The sequence below is a fragment of the Acipenser ruthenus genome, chromosome 11, assembly GCF_902713425.1.
Source record: "Acipenser ruthenus chromosome 11, fAciRut3.2 maternal haplotype, whole genome shotgun sequence".
In the NCBI taxonomy this organism is placed as follows: Eukaryota; Metazoa; Chordata; class Actinopteri; order Acipenseriformes; family Acipenseridae; genus Acipenser; species Acipenser ruthenus.
This window is the reverse complement of record NC_081199.1, coordinates 5817840-5844018: the sequence shown is the minus strand read 5'-3', so window position 1 is coordinate 5844018 and position 26179 is coordinate 5817840. Positions and strand designations below refer to the sequence as shown.

General features: G+C 40.2%; 1 protein-coding gene across 10 annotated transcripts in view; it reads left to right on the top strand.

Moving 5' to 3' along the window:
- LOC117426165 (nuclear receptor corepressor 2-like) overlaps positions 1 to 26179 on the top strand; it is a 127824-nt gene that overhangs the window by 64543 nt on the left and 37102 nt on the right. For 6 of the 10 annotated variants that reach the window (XM_059033095.1, XM_059033100.1, XM_059033096.1 and 3 more), the window contains exons 9-17: positions 5462 to 5528; positions 8523 to 8695; positions 9411 to 9504; positions 10297 to 10475; positions 14000 to 14054; positions 14860 to 14958; positions 20896 to 21053; positions 22591 to 22760; positions 25507 to 25569. In XM_059033095.1, the coding sequence (XP_058889078.1) occupies positions 5462 to 5528; positions 8523 to 8695; positions 9411 to 9504; positions 10297 to 10475; positions 14000 to 14054; positions 14860 to 14958; positions 20896 to 21053; positions 22591 to 22760; positions 25507 to 25569 (1058 nt within the window). The remainder of the gene's footprint in view (positions 1 to 5461; positions 5529 to 8522; positions 8696 to 9410; positions 9505 to 10296; positions 10476 to 13999; positions 14055 to 14859; positions 14959 to 20895; positions 21054 to 22590; positions 22761 to 25506; positions 25570 to 26179) is intronic. The other 4 variants (XM_059033094.1, XM_059033091.1, XM_059033093.1 and 1 more) reach the window with 4 other exon arrangements.

Sequence of the window (26179 nt, the reverse complement as noted above, 5' to 3'; positions counted from 1 at the left end):
ACCAACAAATATTTATTTAAAATGTCCAATAGTCTGCCAAGACGTGATATCGAATTAAAAAATTAACGTGTTATGACTAATTAAAACCTCAGCCACGTCAGTTTTGCATTAAAATATTATCTTGGCTGCATTATGTCGGAGTTTACTGTACATTCTACCAAAAACCTGACCACGTTGACATTCCAGTATATTTAGTTTTGCTGTGACCTTGTCTTAAGAACAAATTTACTGCAGTGCAAATCTCTGACTTCAATAGGATTAAGAGCAGTTCAAGCCCCAAGTGTTTTTCCCTTGTTGTGATTTCTAACTGCTAGGCACAGTTCGGCCCTGACACACTCTCACGCAGTCAGTGAATTAGGGTCCCGTCCCTGCTGGTGGAGCAGAGAGAGATGCATCTTTGTGACCTTCTTCTACAGCTGATCAGCGCTCTCTCTTTCTTGCTCACCAGGGTTTCTCTCTGTAGTGCCAGCTCTCATTTACTGCAGCTCTATAGCACTGTTTTGATTCTTACTTAATAGGACAAGCCACTGTTCCTCGAGCAGCCCCCTTCTCCACCAACAAAACAGCATCTAATTGTGAACGGGGCTCCGCGCCAGCTCCATCATCGCTCCCTGCACACAAGCTGTTTGATCTTCACCTTCATTGGCTCGCAGTGATATGTATAAAGACTTCTGTGTTATTAAATACCTGAGACTCGCTTTGATCGCACAACAAGCCACTCTTTGTGCCCCCTTGTTTTTTTCTGGCACTGAAAACAAAGCCCCCCCGCTCTCTCCCCATTCTCTATCCTCCTTTCTACAAAGCTTTATTATTTGTATCAAGTTATTGATACCCGGTTCCTCACCTGTTTCTAAAGGTGTTCAGTCCCCATTTACAGTGTTGAGGTATAGGTATGGGTGAGGTAGCAGAGATACGCTATAGATAAGATGACAGTGTGTTGTACTGTATGTTTAATTTTTCAGCAAAACTTGAGATGGAAGAAGTGCAGGCAGTATAGCAGCATTTGTCCCCAGTAGTATTTTGCAATGATGGGTGATAATCAGACCTTCCCCAACAACTGATGATCATTTCTGTATGTTTTTGCATCGTTTTTGAGTTTTGAATAACACAGGTTAACACGCATGTACTGTATGTATTCTCTGTTTTAAAGTAAAGCAGTGTTTATAGCAACCTTTTCCCTGGAATGTGGTGGTTTATTTCAATTTGTATGTAAAATTATTTTATTGAGCTGTAATTCCAGACATCTGTGCAACACTAGTATTTAAGTACACAGGTGTCATTTTAAATCACTTTATTCAGATTGAGATCGCCTCAGCCAGCAGGTGCTGACACCCAGGTGAGGCTCAGGGATGTTAACTGGGCTCATTTGTCATTCTAATTTAAAACATGAATGTTTGCAGATCGCTGCTTTCCGCAGAGACTAAGAAAAGCTGACGGCTTTGTAGAGTGCAGCAATCAGCGACGCCAGCTTTGGAGAGCTGAAATACCGGTCAGTCGGTTTGGGCAGGAAAAAAAAAAAAAATCAGATGTGGAGGCCATGAAATGAAATGGCGAGGTATCCGCCCAGCTGGTGTTTTTATCAGGGATAGATAAGGATCCTTTGCTTTTTTTTCACATGGCTGACCTGAATGACACCCGCATTATTGCCGGCTAAGCGCCAAGGGCAGCAGGTGTTGGTTCTGTTACTGAAGTGATGCAACTCATGTTGACTAAGATTACATTCATATAGAAGAACTTAACATTGTAATGAAAAGATGAAGTGCTCCAAAAATGAGTCCCGCTGGGAGACAGATTACTTGCTATAAGCTGATTTAATTCAGAACGTGGGCTGTAATGTTCTTTTCTTTAGAGGGTTTGTGTTTCCTGAGCTGTTTTAAGTTCAGCCATAACACAGGGTGGGGCTTGGCATGGTTTTGCTGTGATTTTGGCTAAAAATAAATAAAGAAAGAAAGAAAACGGTTAAATTAAATTAAGTCATCCTCTAGCGTTTGTGTAGGAAAGGGTATTGAAATGATTTAAATTTATGCAGGAGGTTTTTGTTTGTGAAGATAAGAGGGAAGTGTGGATCTGACCTTGGCAAGCTGGCTTGTTTTAAAATTGTATTTCAAATGTTTATTACAAGTCAATAGCCCCGTTCGATGACAACAGCTGTTCCCTCTGATTTGGGGAATGGTCATTTCTGCAGACTGTTTGTGTTATTGCCACCTTCTGTGAAATATATAGAATATATTAGGATATATCTTCTAAAGATGTAATATCATGCTCCATTTACTGTGGTGTCTATTATCAGATACTGTGATGATACGTATGCACTGATTCAATAAGAAATGGTTAGGCTTAAAACCCATGATTCAAAGACCGGGCAGCCTTCCACACTGCACCGGTAAACTCAAATTAGGGAAAACTAGGAGTAAATCCCAGTGAGTTTTATTTACTCTGCTTGAATATATTGCTAGGTGTTTAAAATGACAGATTGGAGCCATTCTTGCAGGGCAGGGTTGCTCTAATACATACTGAACTCTCGTGTCTAGTTTCACAGAGCCTGATTAGCAGTAATCGTGGACGTCAGGTATTCTAGTCCAGGACCAGGGCTAATCATGGTCTGTGAAACCAGCCTTCAAAATATCTCTTCAGCTTGATGTCTTTCCCACCAACCCCCGCCCAAAAACATTCTTATTTCCAGGAACGAATCAATATCGACTGGCCACCAGTGTGCACAGGAAGGAAGCAAATGCGGTGTCTCAACTGGCAGATGCAATCTCTTTCAATGTCTAGTATCATTGACGTAATAGGAAAAGTAGTCGTATATAATCCTATAATAGTACCTGAATGCTGCATTTATTTATTTTTCTTCAGTGCTTTGCTTTGAAGAGTGCCTACCACGAGACACCCGATGACAGCTTATTTCTGCTCTCCATTGTAGCATCCTATTGGGGTTCTTAATACATTTATGCTTGACATCAAACACGTGCACGCAGGGCCCATTGAGCTGAAGAGATCATACGAGTTTGTAGCTGAATAACCATGTTTCCATTCTGTTATATAAAACAAACCATGACTGTGTAAAATGATAAAAGGGATTAAGAAAGGCATACAAAATGTATCATTCGTTGCATAACGCAAATGCATAATAAATACGTATAGGAAAAAGTACAGTACAAGCACTACAACATTGTTTCTGAACTTCATTGTTATTCATCTCATTGGCACAGCATGTGCTTTACACGTGCAACTTTGCTGGAGAAGTACATGTTGTAGCTTAATGTCAGTTTGTTCCTCTTGTCTTTTTTTAGCTGCTTTTAATATGGATTCAGATTCAGAAAGAATGTATTGAAAACCCAGGCTAATTTAAAATGCCCATTTGTGTTAACAATCCAAACCCTCTTCAAGGCTACTCTTCAGAAAATGCGGGCCGTTTCTTTGCCATTTTTATTTTCTCATTCGTTTAACTGTTCTTTATTTTAAAGGTCAAATTCTTTTGCTGCCTTGTATTTGTTTTCATTCCAATTGAAGAAGGGAACTGAAATGTCACAGTAGTTCTGTTAAACAGTCAGAAATGAGCAGGCAATTATTAGCTCAGTGTTTGTGTGAATAGGGAGACGGTTACAATGTTACTGAATTTCAAAGACACAAGGGTTAACATCGCTGATCTAAATGGAAAGAGAGGCGTGGAATCCTCTTAATCATTACAGGATGCTGCAAAATTATTATTGAATTAAATTAATATACTTGGATCAGATAAACCTTGAAATAAATACTGCTATATCTTATGTTCACTTTTTTCGATTGTTCCTCCTTTGAGTGGCAGACAGTAGAGAATCTGGTACACTGAAACGTTACATGTGTCGACGGCTAATTGTGTTTAAAACATGACCATGTATGACAAGGTTCAACAGCTGATGCAGCTGCTGATTTGAGGTGGAGAGATCCAGTGTTGTTCAAGACTTCCCATGGATTAGTCATTAAGAGGAGGAGCCTGACTGCTGGGTATACAAATGCTTCACTGGTATTGTTTCATTGTTTTATTTTTAGCCAGTGTACCCATAGTAAGAAGGGGATAGGAGTGGCTTAATTGGTTAATTGGCTAATATCTTTAACTGGGATTACAGGTCACACAAATACCCCAGATCATTGAGAGAACAGTAACACGTTATTCATTTTATCATCTGTGTGTTAATTCTTGCTATAATATCTATACCTGGATTTCTTTGCACTATAAGGGAATTATGACATTTTAATTTTAACGGACTGTCCTTGTAATTCTTAATACACAGACAGAGCTGCGCTCCTTTCGGGGGAATCTCTTTAAAGACGGTAGACCTCTGCCCCTGTCCTGAATTCCTCAGAAATGTAAAGAGATTGATATCCGATAGCTGTGATGTAGAGGCCGATTGCTCGGGTCGTGTGTGGTGCTCGTAATCTAGGATGATCGGATGCATTTGTTAATTGGATCTCGTCAAACTCTGATGTGTCGTAGCAACCAACCAGAGAAGCCACGTTACTATACCGAGAATCTTAGATTGGGTCAATGTGGAACGGTAAGTACTGTCAGGATACTGTATGGTTAAGATCACGGATGAGGGATATGAAAACTGTTTAAAAACTGTTCTAAAGAGCCGCCTCTTCAAAGCACTGGTAATCCCCAATATTTCCACTGTTAATCATGTAATACATGCAAAGTCAATTCACTTTGCCTTGGTGGCTTTATAGTTTCAGTATACTGTATGTGTACATTGGAATCATCTGTATAAACTGTATACACCTCTACATGGTCAGTACTGTTTCGAAGTATCTGTCTGTAGCTGAAATGTTCTAACCTATTTTTCAGTGTCCCTGTGGAATATAACTTGCCTTGTTGTTTTTGAAGCTCGCATAAGAACAAGTGCAGCAGCTTATTCAATGCTGAAAAATTGGAAAGGAGAATCGGTCATTTTTAAGAGCAGCCTGAATTATTACAATCTAGATTATTGTTCAAGCGTGCAATTTAAAAAATATATGAAGGTGTTTTTATTGTAGTTTTAAATATTAAGCAAGGTGGTAAAAAAAAATAAATGGTGTTTTATGTTTTAACACTCTTTTTAATCTACAGCTAATTAAAATACAATAGTGCCTGTATTATATTTTGTATATCTCAAACATTTCATAGGTTAGCTAAAATGCTAATTGACATACTGATGTATAAATTTATGCTGATTTTTAAAAAAAATGTTTAAGTAGTAAATACTGTGCTGTATTAGAATACTTATGTTGACTCAATAAGCCAGTGCTGTCACGCTGCATAGACGCTTATAAAAATATTTATTTCATTGTGGAAGTGGGTGGAAAACATTTATTTTTTACTCAGGAGTCTGAACAGGGAGTTCAGTACTGGCTGAGTTCACCGCCTGCGAAATCTTTCAAGTCCGTTGATTAGGGTCAGCCTATTAATACGTGCCATTGATTTCCCCCCCCTTTATCTTAGAAACCAGGCAATGCGGAAGAAGCTAATTTTGTACTTCAAGAGGAGAAACCATGCTCGTAAACAGTGGGTAAGTCTCTCCCTTTCTATAAAAAGATGAAAAAAATAGATCTGAGACTCCTTTGGTGTAAAGGGAGGGAGGAAGTGACAGAAGGATGACTACGTGCCTAAAAATAACTGATAAGACCACTGTAATTGATTCATGTTTGGTCTTTTTGTGTTTTTCTTGTTTACTGTTTACTTTGTGTGTGTGTGATAGTGTGTCTGTGCTAATGTGTGTGAGAGGGAGCAGACACATTTGTATGTTCACCGGAGTTACATAAACCACACTGGAGACTTGGCTTTCTTGACCAATAATGAAACCAGTAGGCGTTTCCCTAAAGCCAACATTGTCTCATCAAGCAGTGGTATGTAAATACGCCTCTGCATTTGAAATCAAAATAGAAGACCTATGGGTTCCTTTAGCAACCTAATTCAATTTATTTAAGTTTGAGCTGCCTGATTCAATAGATGTGCCAAATGTGAGTGCGATAGAAGGCAAATGATATGCTGTTTGTACTGTGTGAAGTAAGGTGGTGTCTAAGTCTAGCCGTGTCGAAAAATGCATTGTGTGTTTGTTTGAGTATTCTGTCTGTACTGTGTCTTACATATATGAAACATTTGAAGCACAGTAAAATGTGTTCAGTTTCAGTGGAAAGCAGCTGAACGCTGTATGAATGTGATCAGGAAGCACATGTACTGAACATGTGACCTTGTGTGTGTGTGTGTGTGTGTGCGCTGTACCAGGCACTTAGACTAAGAGAAAGGTCAAGTCTGCTTCCATCACCCTGGGAATACAGCCTCTTAGTCATGGAGTTTTGTAGTTACTTGTTAATAAACTGCTGTAGCACAGCCTTCCAAACTTTTATTATGGCTGTTCTGATAGGACTGTTAATTTGTTTCTTTGTTCTACTCACCTGGGTGTCAACAGCCTGAGTAAATAGTCTTTGATCCAAAAATGTCCCAGAGAAACCAAAACCAGTTTGATGCAGTACATCTTTATAACATTGACATGTAGTCTGTACAAACAATAGATCAGATAACAATAGTGTTGCATTCCGGTCAGTGAAATAAGAAGCACAGATAAGGGAATTTCACTATTTATACATCAGTAAATTCAACACGTTTTGTAGAATCATTTCCTTTATAGTTTTATGTCGAAGGTTTAAGTCATAGCTGAATTAACAGATATTACACACCAGTTTGGCAGGTAATTAGTTTGAACTGGTCTGTAAGCATATTAATAAACATGGCATACCAGGGTATGCGTTTATGGTACTGTAAATGCATTGTATAACCATGAGAAGACTGCAAACATACAGTGGTAAACATTTATATGGGTTACTAATGTAAGTTCAGTTTTTATTTTTGAGTTGACAAGGCCATTGCCGTATTATTCCTGTTCCTATTTTAGCCATGTGACTTTTAGGAAGTAAAATTGCAGTTAGAGAGTTCTGGTATGATCTGTGGCACCGTGAGAGTAGTCCAGGGCAGGCTGAAGCATTCACCTTGCCTTCGTGTGTGCCCGCAAACGGGGCTTTCAGCACTCCAGGTAGATTTGTTACCCAGAGAGCTGCTCTGTGCTCAGTTTAGAGAACATGTAGCAAATAACAAGGCTTCATAACAGCAGTATTCAATCCCGTGGAATATAATTTAATGATTCTCCACAACAGTGCAGCGTCAAATGAGAATAAGGTGCTCAACAATTCTACAGTAAATCCAAGCAAGATGTAAATATATACGAAGACAATAATAATGATTAGAGAGAGCTGGGTTCGAGCTGGCAAGCTAATGGAGCTGATTGTTTTTCCCCACTGGGTGTGTGTTGGAAATATAGTATTGATTTAATAAGCTGTGTGTAGGGTGTTTCTTACAGTCACTGGGACAAGCTTTTATGATATGTGTGCTTCATTGTGTTCACAGCGACCAGGCGTTCACATAATACCGTAATAAATAAATAAATAAATAAATAAATAAATAAATAAACCCTCCTGTGTTTGGAAATCTTCAAGCAGAATGAATGAAACCAGTCAGTGGTTTGTGAGTTGCCTGGATAGTTTAGGTGCAAGCTGGTCATCCCAGCTTGTTTAATGAAGCCGTCTGTCTGGTAACATGAGCACTGGAGGCTGGTAGCAGGCGAGGGTCTGTTCATTCTCCAGTATGTGTTAGTAATGACCATTTCATTACAGTTAAACGATTGTGAAACTGAGAGTGTGGCTGAGCTGAAGCAGCGGTTAGGGGGTTTCTGGGATGGCTCTTGGGTGAGAAGCTTTGTTTCTTTTCATGGGACTCTCCTGGGTTTAAATTCAAACTCACATGCCAGTGTAATCTGAAGCCATTTCGTACATCCCGAAGGTGAATAGGCTGCCACTGCAGGTTTGTTTTCAATCTGCAGGAAGCAGGAGGAGGCTCTGTGGACCAATTTACATTTCTTCTTTTTTTTTTGACTACTGGTTGTTCATAATTGCATGTTATTTGATCCTAAAACCATTTAAGTTCTGTGCTATAAATAGGTTTTAGAAGATTGGATGTTGGTACATCACACTAATACAAGTAACACATTTATAATTTGTTACTGATCTGAATTTCTCATATGCAGTGTTTGATAATTATTCCTACAATGAAATACAGATAATTTTACTGTAAAAAAATATATATATCTATATATATGTGTGTGTGTGTGTGTGTGTGTGTATGTATGTGTATATATATATATATATATATATATAAATATAAAAATGTGTGTTTTGTTTTTTTGATGGAGAACAAATCAAAACAAATGTCCTTTTGAAAATAAATAAGAGATAAAACTGGGTCTGAATTCTGTAACAGAAATGCACTGCAGGCAAGCTGGCAGCAACAAGATGCTCTGCTGATAAGACGTTCCTCCCTGCCTGCCCTATTTACAGGCTTCTTCCCTTTCATTCAGAGTTTTTTGTCTCTTGAGTGTCACCCAATCGGGGACACTGTGACCCCTCCCTGATCCTGAGCTGTCGTTTCTCTTTGATCACGCTCCCCCTCTCAGGAACAGAAGTTCTGCCAGCGCTACGACCAGCTGATGGAAGCCTGGGAAAAGAAAGTGGATCGCATCGAGAATAACCCGCGGCGGCGCGCCAAGGACAGCAAAGTGCGCGAGTACTACGAGAAACAGTTCCCTGAGATCCGCAAGCAGAGAGAACTGCAGGAGCGCATGCAGAGGTGAGGCAGGCAGAGAACAGCGCTGTGGAGTGCAGCACAGTCCAAGGTCATGGTCAGGGGGCTGCCTTCTAGCACATAGCCAGGCCTGCTAGGGAATGAGAGAAATGAGGATGTCATGCTGAGCGGAGGTACACTTACTGTAATAATAGGAAAGCAATGTAGGTTTAATGTGTCTGATGTGGACTGATGGAATGTGATAAACTGCACTTCAGGAAACTGGCTACTGATCTCTTTTAATCTGTTCAACAAAAAAAAAGTAGGCACTGACCCACAATGAGGTTGGGCAGGATGCAGTGTAGTGCAGCCTCTCTCCTGAGGGGAGTTTGGGTAACAAGGCATGACCTAAACTCTGGGCTAAGATTTACATTTTTTTTTTATTTTAACACTAACCTTTGGTGACACCTTTCCAAAGGAGAAAAAGCCTTACTAACTGCAGCGATATGCAATACAATTATTTTACACTTGGAGTGATATGGTAGCTTTTGGTATCTGTAGTACTGTAGGAGAATCATTGTTTCCTTATATTGTTTTTGCCACTGCAGCGAAACTCGCATGTTAACCATAAAATCTCACCCGCTTTCTTTTCTGTTGCACTGGAGTTTGAATCTCAGAGTGATGCCCACAATGTCATGTTTACCAGCTGTACAGGGGAGGGCTCCTTCATACTGTACTGTGGTTCAAGGCAGCCTGTTAAAGTTAAAAGGTTGCTTCTCAGCAGGGTCGGACAGAGGAGTGGAGGCCTCTCGACATCGGCGGCGCGGAGCGAACACGAGGTGTCCGAGATCATTGATGGCATTTCAGAACAGGAGGTAAGATCTGGAATACATGCGTGTACACATACTCACATGTATCTATGTATTTATCTATATAGATCATTGACAGCATTTCAGAGCTGAGATCTGGAACGTACATGTGTATGTATGTATATGTGTGTGTGTGTGTGTGTGTGTGTGTGTGTGTGTGTGTGTGTATATATATATAATATATATATACACACATTTATAGAGATAGATATATATAGATATATATAAAGCCTGGGTTCAAATCCCAACTCAGGCACTGTAGCGACTTCACCTTATAGGCTAGCTGCTACTAATTTAGGCTTTACTGGATTCCAGTCCTGTGCTCTAACCACAGGGCTACACTGCCTCCTACTGGTCTTGAAAATAACTAATTGTTACAGTCAGGAAGGTTACTAAGAATATAATACTGAGACATACTAATAAAATATATTGTGAACCTTGGGAGTCCTTTTAGGAGACCTTACTAAGATGTCTTATTTTCTAGAATTGACCCTGTTTTCACAGAAAAAAATGAGACCCAATAAATAACTGAAAATAAAAGAAAAAGACTTGTCAATCACTGAATCAAGATTATGCAGAGTGTGTAGTACCACATTTGTGTTTTGTTAGCATGGAAGCAGGATCAGATGTTCCCATGTTGAAGCTGTATTATTTATGATTACCCTGACAAAAGAGCACTTAATGTTCTTATGCTGCCATGGCACAATTGTCTTTTCCTTGTGTTTTTTTTTTTTTTTTCAAAACATTTTTGCAAAGCCTTTTTCCACATCAGTATTATTATTCTCTTTCCCCCCTCAGAACTCGGAGAAGCAGATGCGTCATCTGGCCGTGATCCCACCCATGCTATTTGACGCAGAGCAGCAGCGAATCAAATTCATCAACATGAACGGCCTCATGGACGACCCCATGAAGGTGTACAAGGACAGACAGGTCATGAACGTGTGGAGCGAGCAGGAGAAGGAGACCTTTCGAGAGAAGTAAGAGCCCAGCTGCTGCGTTCGCGACCGGGCAGGGTAGCGCAGGAGGTCCCCTGGGCTCAGTTTTCACAAGGCTGGTGGTTTGATAGCCTGCCACAGCTTAAGAGCTGCTATTTGAATGAGCAGAGTCAGCATGAATCTTAACGAGAGAGAGAGAGAGAGAGAATGAGCAGAGTCAACATGAATCTTAACGTCCCTGAGAGAGAGAGAGATGCTGTTTTGCATCGTTAACCCTTTAGTGTTTATCTGTGAACCCTAACATGTAACTTTAATACCTGTTTTACACAAAATGTGTTGAATGAACTTCCCTCTGCTCTCACTAGGTGGCAGCATCAGTGTCTCCCACTTCTGGAAGTTCTCAGGGAGTGTACGTAATGAGAGAGAGCGAGAGAGACTAATTCTCAGACTTTGCTTCCTAACCCTACATTAATACCACATTATTATTATAATGTACGAGGGTGCAAAGCAGGAGAATTGGCCCCACAGATATTCTAATCCATCAGTCGGTTAGTTGATGGTTGTGCTTGGGAAATCAAGACCATTTCCTCTGCTGATTTGAGATGTTCACTTGAACAGTCAGCTTGTTTTATTAGTGTGACTGAATCAGCTGTGTCTATCACAACAGAACGTGATGGAATGCGGTCTGCCATTTAGATGTGTGTGATGTCATAATGTTCTTTTCCAAGGCATGCAGCACAGTAAAGGGCTCTATCTTCATCTCAACACAGAAATGGCTGCTGTTGCATGGGGCACAATAATACTTTGTTGACCTTTTTAACTTGTTATTTTTCATTTGATAACCAGGGTTAGTGTCAAGCTGTGTCATTTTATTGTTGTTTTTCTCGAAGGAACAGTTAAATTGACTTACAATTAGTTAAAACTAAATTTGGCATATACATTCAATTCACCAGTAAGCATTTCCTAATACTAGATGATTTGCAGCATTTTGAAATGTCTAGAATGGATTGTATGGCTACTGTTGTTTTGAAATGAACACTTGGCTGCAATTTTGTTTCGGTTTTTCTTGCTATGCCTTCATGATAAAAAAAACGCAATCCATTTAGCAGAAGGGATTTGAGCAACGAGGGAAACCAGGTGATGTGAGTCATTTCCCACGTCTGATGCATTCTAACACAGCCTCTTGAGAAGGACAAGGGTATTTGTCAAGGGGAAAGACCAAAGAGTGAATAAAATGACAGCATTTAATTCCCTTTTTGTGGGAAATAGGCTGCAGGTAGCTTTTTTATTTTAACACTCCTGAAACAAAATAAAAACAAATAAATACAGTACAAAAAACTAGAATGTAGTTATTTTACCACTTAAATAAGCACCGAATAAAGTTCAAAATTCTTTGCAGGTCCATTTCAGCATCAATTTGAGAGAATTTTCGTTAACACCTACAGCATTTAGCATTTCGTTCCTGGTTGCGATGTGAATACAAATTTCGAGAAAGTCGAAAATAAGCTTTGAAGGAGCACTTTCCTCACAGCGGTTCTGTCGCTTAAGAGTGTTCTTTGAATACCGTATCAAAGGTGGCAATAAAAAAAATATGAAGATCCAATTTTTTAAGATGTTTCTCAAAGCAGTTGTCTGATCTTTAATGAACTGGTTGTTTTCTTAAAGCACTTGCCTTCAAGTGAAACCCTGCTCTTAACAGTCCTGGGGTTAGAGGAGCGAGGAGTGTGAATGTTTCATGTCGAGTGCTTTTCCATGCCTGAGTGGCTGACGTTAACCTCGGTAACAGAGGTCTTGTTCTTAAGGTGGAAGTGAAGGAAGCAAGGGTGCGTCCTGTTCTCTCTGAAGTAACTTTGCCCGCTGCTCCTTCACAAATGTTTTAGTTTGTCTGTCGATGAAAAACAATTACTTTATGGTTTGCTAAGAGCTCTGCGTTTTAAGTTTATAATAGTTTTTTAGAATGAGTGTCATTCAATGGTACTGACAGACCATTTTAATTATTGATCGCACAGGCGTCTGAGGGAATCAAAACAGGCTGGCTTGAGAAATAATTAGTAGTTATTTCCTTAACTTTTCCGCAATTGTGTATGTGCAACTCCTATTTATTTTTTTGTTTGTTTTGTTTAAAACAAGCTCTACAAAGCAAATGGGGTATTTGCTTTGTAAACAGAAATGTCGATCAGGACGAATCAAAACAAAATACATTTTATGACATTTATATTATATATTTTTATTGGAAGCACTTTTACAATAAGTTTGTACACACAAAATGTGAACAGGTTGGTATTACCATAAAGTGTATGATTTTATTGGAATTAAAACAGAAAACACACATTTTTCTTATTAAAACATGTATTTATGTTTGAATTCCCACCAGGAATTGACTATTCATAAGCTGCAGTTACAATTTCAGAACCAACAGCGCTGTAGTAGGCAGTGTGATTCATCTCTAATCAATCAACCTAAAACCTTATTCAAAGTGTCTTGGTTCCGGTCCATGACACTGGGGTGCAGGGCTCCGACTCGATGTCTCTTTAGAGAACCGAGTCATTGCATTGCTTGTGCAGTTAACAGTTGAGTTATGGGTTCTGCTGTCCAGGCTGTGGTTAGTTCTTTTTCTCTGGATTTCACTCATAAAACATGCTGTTAATCATCTAGAGTAGGGCATGCTTTAGTGAATGCGTTGTTTGTTTATTTCACTGCGTAATTAAAAAGATGTTCTGTGGCAGAGTGCAACATACTGTACACAAAAGCTCAGTAGCTGCACAGTCTTTGTTATCGATTTGTTATTTGAAGTGTACAAAACATGAATTCTGATTCCAGCAAAGTGCATTTATGCCACGTCCTTCAGTGTTATACTCAATATAATATACTGCAGTAAATTGCAGTTTATTTACATTGACTCAAAGTAATTCTAGGTGTAGGCACACGAGCGAAAACCTTGAAACCTGCTTTCCACTGTCACTAAGTGAGACAAATCGACATGTTTGTGCTACAGCTGGTCTTGCAGCAGTAGGGGGTTATAACTTACGTTGAACAACATGTGTTACACAGTAGCTGTATAACACATGTTTTTTTGTTTGAGTTTTGTATTACACTTTTTTTATTATTATCTTCAGATAATAATTAAAAAAAAAAAAAAAAAAAAAAAAAAAAAAAAACTACAGTAGGGGGAACTACCTTTATCTTTTTTATTTAACATAAGAACTCCCTGCCCTTGGTGTAAAAAAAAAACTTTAAAAAATGAATAAATAAGAACCTAACACGGTATTGCAGAATGTAAATTGCTGAAGCTCAGGGGTAGTCTGGTGTTAAGTGGCCTCGTGCTCTCATTACCCTTCATGCAGACTGCAGAACGAGGTCTATAAAGTATTTAAGGGTTTTCAATTAGCTGCTGGTTCTCTGAGACGAAGCCCTGGGTCAGTGAAGGTGGGAAGCGATCCAGTTTTCTAAATGAGCTTGGCAAGAGTGCAGCACCGTGGGATTGAGGGGGTCGAGATTAAAATGCAGGTAAAACAATTACAGAGCTCTGCGACTCCAGCTTTATTATTTCCCTCTTGGGCCAACAGGTTCATCCAGCACCCGAAGAACTTCAGCTTGATCGCTTCGTTCCTGGAGAGAAAGGTGAGAGTCGCTTTGATTTGATGCGATTTTAAAAAGGCAGAAGCCTTTTATCTGAAGGGCACCGCATGCTTTAAACCAGCCTCTGAGATTAAACGGGATCACTTTGGAAAAGGTTGTTTTGGCAGCATTAGCTTTACGTGGGTAGTCTTTGAGATGTCTTATTTATGCCCATTTGAGTTGAGTTATTTGGGCACTAATGTTCTCTGCATCGGTTGTTACCTGCTAGATAATTGACTGTGGTGACAGTGTGGAGCCCCTAGATGAAAGCAAGGACACAGTGCAAGACAAGGTCATTATCTAGAGGATATTATTATCACTAGTAACTAAATAAATCATATTGTGGATGAGGACATTTTTAAAATGTGTTTTTAGGTTTAGAATTTGGACTAGATCGCTCGGGGTGCTTGAAATATTTGTTGCTTTTATTAAAAAAAAGTTTCCAGATTCAAACGCCTCTTGCCTCTGCTTGCAACCTTTTTTATTGTGTGCTGAACGGTGTGGGTTTGCAACTTCAAATGGGTTCAGGCAGCAGCTGAAACCTAGTTAGTTAGTTAGTTAGTTGTTCTCATTTTAAAAGTCTTTTCACACAGTTTGTTAGCCTCTCTGATTGATTTCTGTTCCTTCAATCATGAAAATCTACATGACTGTAACGAGATGAAACTCCACACCAAACATAGCAAAAGCTGTATGCATCCCAGTAGTGTATGCAGATTTGAGTACTGTATGTATTGTATCTGTGTACTGTACTGTATGGTCTGTCTGTATATGCCGTATAGATCTTAAAAATGCATGTCCTTTGTTTCAGACTGTGGCGGACTGTGTCCTGTTTTACTATATTACCAAGAAAAATGAAAATTACAAAAACATCGTGAGAAGAAACTATCGCCGCCGCGGAAGGAGCCAGGTAGTTGTCATTTTTTTTTTTTTCTTGAACTTGTTTGAATTGTGTTTGAGATTCCATTTCACCAGCCTCTCTTTTATTTTGGTGTGTGCGTGGGGTTTTTTTGTATATGAAATGTAAGAATCTACTACAGAAAACATAGCTCACATAACACTTAATGTAAGTTAATATGGTGTGTGTGTATAAGACATCTCCTGCAGTTTATGTCTGCTGAAACTGTGCGTAATGAAGCATCTTCTAATAAAACACCCTCCAGCTGACATATTACTGATTTAGATAACTGATATTGTTGCCAGGAACTGCTAATAAACATAGTGTTTAACTTTGTAGTTGATCCTTGTTTTCTATGCATGGGATGACGTCTCTACACAGGATAAAATGAACTGGATGAGTTCCTCAAACGCGATTTATATAAATTAAAAAGAGAAATTAACATTGGAGCATCATACGAACCGAATATGGATCTGGGTACGGCGTCAAATGTTACAGTATTGTATCCACATTTAAAAAAAAACAAAAAAAAACAGCTTTGCTTCCTGAAATGTCAAGGGCATGTGGCAGCAGGGAATATTGGTATCCAGAGTCCCACTGTGTTGAGTTACTAACTGATGGAGGAGGCTGGTCTTCCTATGACAAATCCCACATTCACTAGATAACCATCCTCTAGTGCTTCAGTAAGCGCAGTCAGAGAAGGTGATGTTAATACTCACTCATTTAGAAGCTCGCAAGAACTGTTAACTGTCTGTGACAGAGAGAGAAGGTTGCAAGAAAAAACCTGATAATGAGGTGGCGGCTGTAATGATTTTTGTATGTTTTAGTGCCAGTGACCTCCAAGGATGATTAAATATACGCAGTCTTAATAAACAGGCTTTGATGTCTTTCATCTCTGGTAAAAGAATGTGCAAGGATTATTTATTTCTTTGTTTTTAATTGCGTGCAAGTCAGTGAAATAGTGATCAGTTAACAATCTCAGACAGATAACGTGTAGCTTCTTGCTAACCGGTTTGCAGAATTATTCAGGAAATGATGTAGCAAAAATAAAAACCTTTCCAAACAAGGCTGTGGCTTCTCAAACCAATTCTTGAAGAGTGTAAACATCTTTGACGTCAACACCTATCTTGCTTTTGTGCAGTTTGCTGTAGGTTTATTTATATCTGTGGCCTGAAATGAACTAAATTAAAAGCCAAAGAGGTAGAAAAAAATAGCTTGTAGGCTGTGTGAGACATAATGTTTCAGTCACTAAAATTGTCAGCTCTCTATGTTTACCACACTAGTCCATGGTAATTCCTTAAAGGTTGAGTAGTATTGCTGAACATCTCCGGTGACTTCAAGGAAGCAATGACTTGAGGACAGGGAAGCAGAGCTTTCCAGGCTTGGCCAATGAAAATCATTCACATTTTGCTCATTCACTATGGTGAACCTGATTGGTTTATTTGCCTGGTGTAGGACTTTGAAAACTAGCCTAGGGAGGTAGCCTTCAGATGGCAAGACTGCAAGCGGGAGGATCCGTGCACGCCACTGTGGTGAGGGAAGGCTGTAGTTCTAAAGTATTGTATAGGGTCTAGAGTTAGTGTTGATTTGTAGAACTCTGCAGTGTAGCCATGGTGGTTTGCAGACTATGTTTTTGGAGTGGTTGTAAACACATTTCCACTGCTGAAGTTGAAATACTCTGTAATGTTTGTGAGGCAGACAGTGTTTTGCATCTGTACAGGTTTTGAAGCAGCAGCAGCAGCAGCCACTTGCAGCATGTTTCTTTCTCGTATTGAATTTCTCAGTCCCAGTTGCTGGCGGAAGTGTTAAGTTCAGGCTCTTATTTTTATGTCAGTTTATTGTGGTTTGGAATTTGCCCACGACACTGGGGCTGCTTATCCTTACGTATGTTCTGAAACTTGGGACATTCTTCAGTTCTTGAGAGGTATGAGAATCTGGGGGTATAAGGAGATGCATAGCTGTCTGTCTTTACTTATGGACATATGTCACGCTTTCATTATTGCAGATATTGAGAAAACGAATTGTGATAAAATTGGGTTATGATTTTCTTTACCACACTTGTGTCCGAATTGGGAAGTAGATGGAGGGAATGTGTCTGTTGGAGTCTTCCATGGAAGTGTTATCCTGGCACAACCCTGTTTTAGCTTCAGAGATCTGATAAGATCTTACTCTAAGGCAGTATGACTGCAGGCCAGTAAAACGAGCCACTTGGGTCTAGATGTGGAACATGTTGTGAATTTCCGGACGGATTTTTCCAGAAGCCTGTTTTTTTTGTGGTTTTTAGATTTCAACGGATACGTGTCCCGGAAAATCCCCATCCCCGAATAAGTTGCAGGTTTAAGAATATCAAACCTTCCTGATGAACCATTAACATTTTAAACCTTTCTGAGATAAGAGATCAAGGAAACGCTAGCGGTTATGTGCAAGCAGTAGGTGAGTCTACTCTGATTTGTAGGATTGAGGAGATAAGGACTCGTTTGTAGGAAAAGATAATGGCCCCTTGTTCCGACACTAGCCTGAAAAGCTCACCATCTGATAAGGGTTGAAACACTCCAGCGACTGCTTGTGTATTTAAAGAAGCAGCTTTCTCATTTTAAGGTACCTGAGCTGTAATCTGATTTTTGGAACGTTTTCCTCAGTGGTTTTTATTAGCAGGTTGAGGTAGGTGCCTAGTGCTTTCACAGCAAGCCGCCTGCAGTTACAGAAGGTTTATAGCTCACCAGGCAGAGGTCAGCGGCATGGGGGGAGCACTGCTTATGCTCTGTTCTCTTCCGTACTGTATCACTGTGCATCTGAGATCACCGCCTACACACTTTACTTGGATTCTCCTTGCCCAGAATATACAATTTTTTTTTTTGCAGATTGTAATTGAAATGTATCATCTTCAGAAAGATAGATTAATCACTTGCGCTCTCATTGAAGCTGTATATATTTTTTAATCCTTTATCTAAATGATTGCCGGCACCAAAAACAAAAAGGTCATTGTAATCATGTAAACATTTGCATAAAATCATCTGTTTTTATCAGATTTGAACTAAATGTTTTCATAATGGTCTATAGAACGCTATGAGGCTTTTCAAGGTAGTTTGCGTATTGTGTGACAGACACATGACTTTGGTTCCACGTTTTGACCTATTCAGAGACTGTAGATGGAATTTTACAAATACGGTTTTGGAAGGCTAAAAAGGGGGGGCATAAATTATTATTATTTTATTATTATTTATTTCTTAGCAGACGCCCTTATCCAGGGCGACTTACAATCGTAAGCAAATAAATAACTCTTCATATGGAAGTGTATGCCTCCAAGCAACATAGTAGCGTTTCGTAACGCTTCGTAAATAAAAAATGAATGTAAGATGACCTAACGTTTAAACTGAAAATGAATATCCAAAATATTAAGAAAAAAAACTAAACAAAAAAAACATAAGGTTTCAGGTGGTGTGACTGAGAGATCTCGGTTAGGGGTTAAGCACTGTGTAATGAGTCACAATCTGGAACAGATTTAAACTGGGCACAGAGAAGGTTTTCATTTCCGTCATATATACATGTATGTGCGGGTGTGGGTGCCTCCCCGATTTTGAAAGGTAAAAATAACAGAGAAACCCACTTTACAGCAACTTCAAACTGTGTGTCCCTGCAGATTAATCACCTCCCAGAGAGCCAGCCAACAATGTGGTTTGGGTTGTGACAGTTGTGTGTGGTTTTTAGATTATGAATCATAGCCTAGCCTTTAAGCTGCTTCGATGTTCCAGTAAATTGCTAAATCATAACTGGAATGCCCTGGTTAGTTGACGGCATCAATACGCAAAGCACCAAGAGAAGGGAAAAAAAATCAGTTTGGTCGGGAGTGATGAGAGACTGCAAGCAGCACGGGCTTGGCCCAGCGGCTTCTCTCAGTGAACATTCGGCTGCTTTGCTTAACTCTGGAGAGCTGCTGGCACTTACAAAGCCCATGGAAGAGAAGGTGGGTGGAGCTTGTTCTTTCAGATTGAGATTGTTGTTGTTTTAACCCATTGGGTGCCGAGGGAGCAGGCTGTTTTGCGGGGCAGATTCAGTGCAGTTATGCAGCTCCTTTGGCAGACTGCCTTGTCATTTCAGAGCCTTTCATAACATCGAGACCGCGGAGAGAAGTTTTATAAACAGCGGAGGCTGGAACATTAAGGAAAGCGTTTTAGACACGCTCCTCCTTGTTGTATATGTCAGCTCTCTAGGTAGCGCAGTGCATCCTGCCCTGCCTGTGTGGTGTTGTGTTTATATCATCTTGTTGGCCTGGAATACCCTTTCGTCAGACGCAAGATACATGGAGGCAGGCTTGGCTGGCTATCGCTCCAAGCAACATTGTTATTTTTTTTCTGCTTGTTTTTATCAATTGAACAAACATGCTGTGGAGTTTAACTTTTGCAGCTGCTGTTTTGTGTTTGTAGCGCAGTTACATAATTTTTAGGCAGGAGCCACAAATGACCACAGCAGTCTAGCTATTTAAGCTAGTTTCTTATGAAGTGATCACAGAGGCGTCCTGTAGTACTGGAGAGTTCTCCAAATGCGACCTTGTTTTGGAGCGTCGAAGACCAGGGGTCAGTATTTTTCGTTTATTTTTCTTCATTGTTTACCGCCGGTCTGAATAAAATGAAATCATTAAACGAACGTGACTTTTACAAAACTTTAATCTCAAACAGTGTGTGCGAGTCCCTTAAGTGTGTTTTTTGTCTTTGAAAAGCAAGTACAGATTAGTTCCCAGATGGTGGCAGTATTTAGATGCATCGCTGTTTAGACTTACCTACATTATAAAGAGTATAAAAACATGGTATATAATAATTACCTACATTATAAAGAGTATAAAAACATGGTATATAATAATGCAGTGTTAAAAAATCATTTGCTGAAGTCTGTGCCCAGCAGGAGCTGCTCAGATTTGAACCAAAGCAGAGACAAGCCTGTGTGCTTCCCCTGGACTAGGAATAGAGATTCGCAGAGGTCCCCTTTCTTGTTCCGCAGATGCTTTCTCCCCCAGCAGGAAGCCGTGCCAGTGCCAAGAACATTTAAAAAATGATCCTCGGCTCTCCTTCCAGCAGCAGGGAACGAGGAGTGACAAACAGGGATTCATTTTTGCTGCGCCAGACTCTCTCGAACCCCAGGAAGGAAGCTTGCACACTGAGCGCAAATTACGTTCGTTTGAAGACCCATGGAAAGATAATCAAGCGCTGATAAACAGGTGGAGCCTTGGAATGCCTTAAACGATACTTGAATAACTTTTTAGGTTTAGGTTATAGCCTCCTGTCTGAAGATACTGTAGGGTGAGGAGTGTGGCTGTTGGGTTTACATCGGCAAATCTTTTTTGGTTTCAAAGGCAGGAGGGGGTTTGAGTAAGCTGCTCCTGAAACTATATCAGGGAGCTGTGAACAAACAGGACTGTATGGAAGATACATAAATTGTGGAAGATTGTACAGTTGTAAACAGACAGAGAATTCTGTTTTGTTGTAGTAATGAGCATGGTTGTGGGACTACAGTCATCTCTTTCTGTTGTGCACCAGCCTATCAGGATAATCGTGGATGTTTGCACACTTACAATGATCAGTCAAATGTACTGTGAGTACATGTTACTCTTCCCTGGAAATGAAAAATATTTTACTAAGTGTTTATATAAATGCTGTGTAGGAGCTCTTCAGCTTTCTGTGCTTTTTATTTCAGCAATAATACCTGCACTGCAGGAAGAAGTACTTTTTGGCTGGCACCCTTGGAAAGGGAATTCAGTTTCTACTTGCTTGCATGATTTGATTTATTTTTAAAAGTATTTTAAGGGATTCTTTGAAAAAAAAAATGCTATTTTTAATATTACTTTCACCTTTTGGCAATGAGGATTCAGGCAGGTTGCCAAGGGATACGGACCACCTATAAGCGTGCAGGTTTCAAACCCCCATCAATTCATTGCTGTGTGTGTTTTTTGTACAGCAGCAGCAGCAGCAGCAGCAACAGCAGCAACAGCAGCAACAGCCGCAGCAACAGCAAGTGAGCCGCAGCAGCCAGGAAGAGAAGGATGAGAAAGAGAAAGAGGGAGAGAAGGAGGAGGAGAAAGCAGAGCTAGACAACGATAAGGATGACCCTCTGAAGTAAGTGGCGAGCTTTTCGATTTCTTATTTGGGGTAACCATGGTCAGTACCCCCCTTTGTACTTCCTTATCAAATAGGCAAACATTTCTGCCTTCATCGGGGTATTATTACAATTCTGTATTTCTTAAAGTACATTTAAATATCATTTAGTTTCCTGGGGCTAGTTTCACAAAGCAGTTCTAGGTAGCAGTCGGCTAAATCTAATTAATTCACTTCCATAAAAAAATGTTTTTAAAGTAATGCATTTATCCTTTAATCATAGACTTGCTGAGTTGATTTCTACTAAACTATTGTTCTATCTTGAAATACTGTTTTTTAAAACAAGTAAAATAATTTAGCTTGCTAACTAGAACCCTGCTAAGTGCCAACAGTGTTTTGGGAAACTGGCCCATGTTTTCCATTTCCTGGGTTGTTCTCGGTTTTGTTTCCCCAATATTGAGTTCCAGGGGCACAGAGTCCAATTTAAAATGAGATTATTTTCTCACAGCCAGTCCCCAGGGCAGAGACGTGTTCTCCAAAGAAAGTCCTTTTTAGTCTAAACAATGCGATCGGCACACTGCTCCAACTGTTGCAGCTGTTTCTGAGTTTCTGCGCACTTCAGCTCAGATGTGAGGGAACTGTTTTGTTTCTGCCAGTGCTTGGTGCCAGAGGAATGTTTTAGGTCATACACTTTATATTTCCATCAGACTTGAGTCAGAGCAAGCAGGAGCAGACTGAACTAGATAGAGAGAAAGACTGAAATCTGCTGCTGACCAATCCTACGTAACTATGTAAAATTGTTGATTTATTATTATTAGTAGTAGCAGTATTCACTATAACCTCAATAAGCAATATCATATTTAATAATGCAGTGCGCCTAAAAAAGAAAAATGTGTACAGCCACAAAGGTACTCTTCCATTCCCCACAGAGGGTCTTCGGTGCAGCAGGGAGGCATACAAAGTTTCCTAAAGGAAGTGATGTTTAGTGAGGTCCAGAGCGGGCTCTGGCACCCTGATGAGTCGGTGTAACATCTGGCTCAGCTATATTTAGTTTAGCCCGAAGTTCAGCAGCAGGTTTCTTTGACAAGGATTAATTAGGAGCTGGCAATGATGAATTTGGAAAGGCTTTGCTGTCAGCTGGCTGGTTGTGCCTATGTTGCAGAAATTGCAGAACGCTGCTTGAAGGTCCTTTCGGTAAAACCCTGTAAAGTTATTTCTTTTTACCTTTTATTTCCCTTGGAACAAGTGTGTTTTTAAAAGAACAATCTTGTTGACCTTGATTAGGTATAGCGGTATTGCATATTGAATAACGTACAGTATTGTAAAATGACAAGACTCTCTTGAGAGGCGTTTGTGAACAGGTTAAATAACTGAATTAATACATCTGTAGATAAACAGGGTTCACAGCACTGTAGAGAAACGTGTTTCTGGCTGTGAGCGGGCAATGCTTTGCTAGTGAAGTTTTACAGTTGACTAGAAGACAACACAATCGAAGTGTGCTGTTGAAATGCTTCCTGTTTCCAGTGTTCTGACCCCACCCTCTGCTTGGGTTTCTCAGGGACAGAAGCGGGGACACCTCGGGAGAGGAAGGGGAAGACAAGGAGCCCACTGTCGCTTTCAAGGGCCGCCGGACCGCCAACAGCCAAGGGCGGCGCAAGGGGCGCATCACTCGCTCAATGGCCAATGAGAACGAGGAGGCCTCCGCGCCACAGCTCAGCAACGAACTTGGTAAGAGAAGCTCTGCTTTCAGTGCCTCAAATCTGCAAGCACACGTTAAGTACAGTAGTAGACTACCATATATTTATAATAGTAGTAATGGTATAAGAGTTTAATCATTTGCCACCTTCAGTTTACTAGTGGTTTAGATAGATGTAGAGATACAACACATAAGGAAGGCACTGTATAGCCGTTAGTGCCCCGCTTAGCTTGCGCAATAACTAACAGGATTACAAAATGAGCAATAGTGAAAACCAGAGAGCCATGTGGTTGGATCTTGTTCTTTGTCTGAGGCTCATGTGAGGGGAAGTACCAGCCTGAGACTACGGAAACATGAGCAGCTCTCAAGAAAAGGCTGGGGGCGAGGCGCACAGCTCCAGTCCTCGGAGGAAGCCCTGACAAGATTCCAAGTTTTTCTTACAACGATGATCGAAAGATTTATTTTCGTTTTTCCACTAGTACGCGTAAGACAACTCTCTCTAGTACCGGTAATTTTATTATTGTTATTGTTATTACTAATATTATTGTGCTTATTTCAAATTGCATGCAGTTGACATGTCGGTGTTCTTTATTTCTAGTTTTGAGTAGCAAACTTTGACATCTTAGAAATTAATTTGCCTAAACAAATGCTGTAAATATTATATTTTACCACAAACACTGTACTGAAACGTGTATTGTCAGATATTTTAGATGTAACATTTCTGATGGATGGGGAGGGCCTGTCAGTGCAGGGTGTTGGGCCAACTGCTGTAAATTCCCATCCAAACATGTGCACCGCTGTTGCCATTCCTTAAATCCAGACCTACAAACAATGTATTCGCCTTGGCAGTGGTTTGTTACTCGTAGCTAATGACTTAGCTCAAAGGGAGAATATAATAAAAGGCTTAATCACCATGGGTGCATAATTAGAGACTGCTTGTCTTAAAGCCAGTCATGCATAGAGTTCACTTGAGTTTTGCTCTGCATGTTGCTCTTTTGTCTCTCAGTACGCTCAGCCTGCCCCTTGGCTTCGTGTGATGAGAGGCAGAGTGACTGGCCAGTACAGTTGCAGACTCCCCTACAGCTAGTGCCTGACAAAGCCAGTCTGAGTGAGGGGAGCTTAGCAGCCCAGGATAAGGATCCCTGGAAGCGAGCCAGGCCGCTCCTGTGATTGCTGCTAATCCCCAAACTACCTGCGACCTTCATGTAGGCAGGGTCACTGCAGCATTGCTCTGCTGACTGCACAGTGAGTCACTGCTGCGCTTTACAACTCGCGGGAATCTTGTGGGAGCAAAGGAAATCCGATTTGTGTTTGAACCCATACAGTGCCTGACCTGTTCAATGGTCAAAAGTTAAACATTTACAGTTATTCTAATATCACATATGAAAATGTCTGGAAATGTATTTGAAGAGAAACTTACAATAAGGTGAAGAAAAAAACAACCAACAACTATTTTAAGGCCTAGTTTTTGACCTGCAAAACCACCTGCGTAAAGCACTACAAGCATACAGGTGTTTTTTTGTCCTTCAGGTAATCTGCAGAGGTAGAACAGTGCCTATGCTGTGTTGGTTTGTCTGAGAATCGACTTCCACCTACACAGTTGTTATGCAATTATCTGCAACTGTGACTAACTGGGGATTACCTGTGGTTGTTTTTTGGGGTTTTTTTTTTAATATATGGTAGGGGAACCTTAATCCAGTTCAAACTGGAAACTTCATTTTTGACCAGGTTTGTAGCAAGAACATGCCCACAGAGGCGAAACTTAATCCTCTAACGTTTTCACAGTTTGTATCCACACACACATACACACACACACACACACACACACACACACACACACTTTGTGGGAGTTCTGTTTGTTCCTGGTTTAAAAGCTGAAAGACGCCAAGGAACACAAAGTTAAAGAAACATAATTCAAGGTCTCCTAGGAGGAAGTGCATTGGCAGTCAGGGATTTGAAACCAGAAATTCTTGGCTCCCAGTTCATCGCTCAAACCACAGGCATCATTTTTGTAATATTAGCTGTAATTGGCTGTGGGCAGGGGAAACATTCTTTTTTTTTTTTTTTTTTTTTTCATTTTATGGATAGTGCATCCCGTGTCCCTTGATTTTCATAAACTGTAAAACATTCAAGGGCTGTCAGTAATTGGTTTTACATTTCAGGAAGCATTTATTTATTTATTTATTTATTTATTTATTTATTTATTTATTTAAATTTAGTTGTCGCCAATGGTTTTTTTACCCCGGTTCCCCCCCTCCCCTCCCCCCCAATTATTTTTAAATGTATCCAGTTCTGAACTGTGGATTATAGCAGTACACACATCTTTCCACAGGTGGGAGCGTATATCTACTGACAATTATTGAGCCATCTGCACTCAGCTATACAAGCTGAATAAGCAATTCGATGCTTCGAGTCTCAGATAACGTGGGAGAAGGAAGTGGTCTGAGATCAACAGGCTCCTAGAAACAGAACAAGAGTTGCTGGGCTGAATTGCCCTCCTCTCGCTCGTACATTTTCTTACTTATGTTTGTTATACTTGGATTTGAAGGGTTGCAGTGTTATTCCTGGTGGTGTTGTGACTGGGATACACTAAACCTAGTCATGCTGTGGGATAAACGCATGCTTGTAATAACTGTAATGATTAACTGAATTTAGTGTGGGCTTCCCGCTAAATGGCGTTTAGTTGATTAAACCCGGAGCAGGTGAATAGCTGTGTGTGAGTAAACCTGCGCTTGTCTGCTCATGTTTTCTTACATATGACTCTGACTTGCTTTCCAGCTAATCTGGAGATGAATGAAAGCTCTCGCTGGACAGAGGAGGAAATGGATACCGCCAAAAAAGGTAGAAATGTGTCTGTTGTTGCCTCACCTCTTCTGACTGGGGCAAGGGTGTCTGCCTCAGTGATCTGTGTTTCACTTCCTAGATTAGTGTGCCGTGCTCCTTTTTCTTTTATGCGTTGTTTTCCCTTGCTCAGCGAATGCCCTATTTTCTTAGATCATTTTCAATTCTAATATGTAACTGAAGACACTGCTTCTGGAACCCAAGGTTCTGCCAGAAGCACTGAATGTAATCTGCACTATTTTCTGTAAAAGGAAAATCGGTTTCACTATACTCAAATAGATCCATCTGCGATCGCGGAGTAAACAGGATGAATCCATTTAATAAGCTTTTGTTCCAGTTCAAACGTAAACGGTTTCATTTTTCTTTTTAAAGGGTTTTGCCCTTCGAATAGGAGACTATTGGAGTTTAAGTCACTTCCAGTATATCTCAATCTTGGCATTTCAGCCACAAAAGTATTTGAATCCAAATACAGCTGTAACATATCTATACCTTCTGCTGTTATTGGGCTATTAGGGTTTTCTTTTAATGATCTAAACAGAGGCAGATCTCAATACTGCTGCCCGAAAGTGTGAGTCAGATTTTTCTGCAGGCCTCATTTCACTGCATTTTT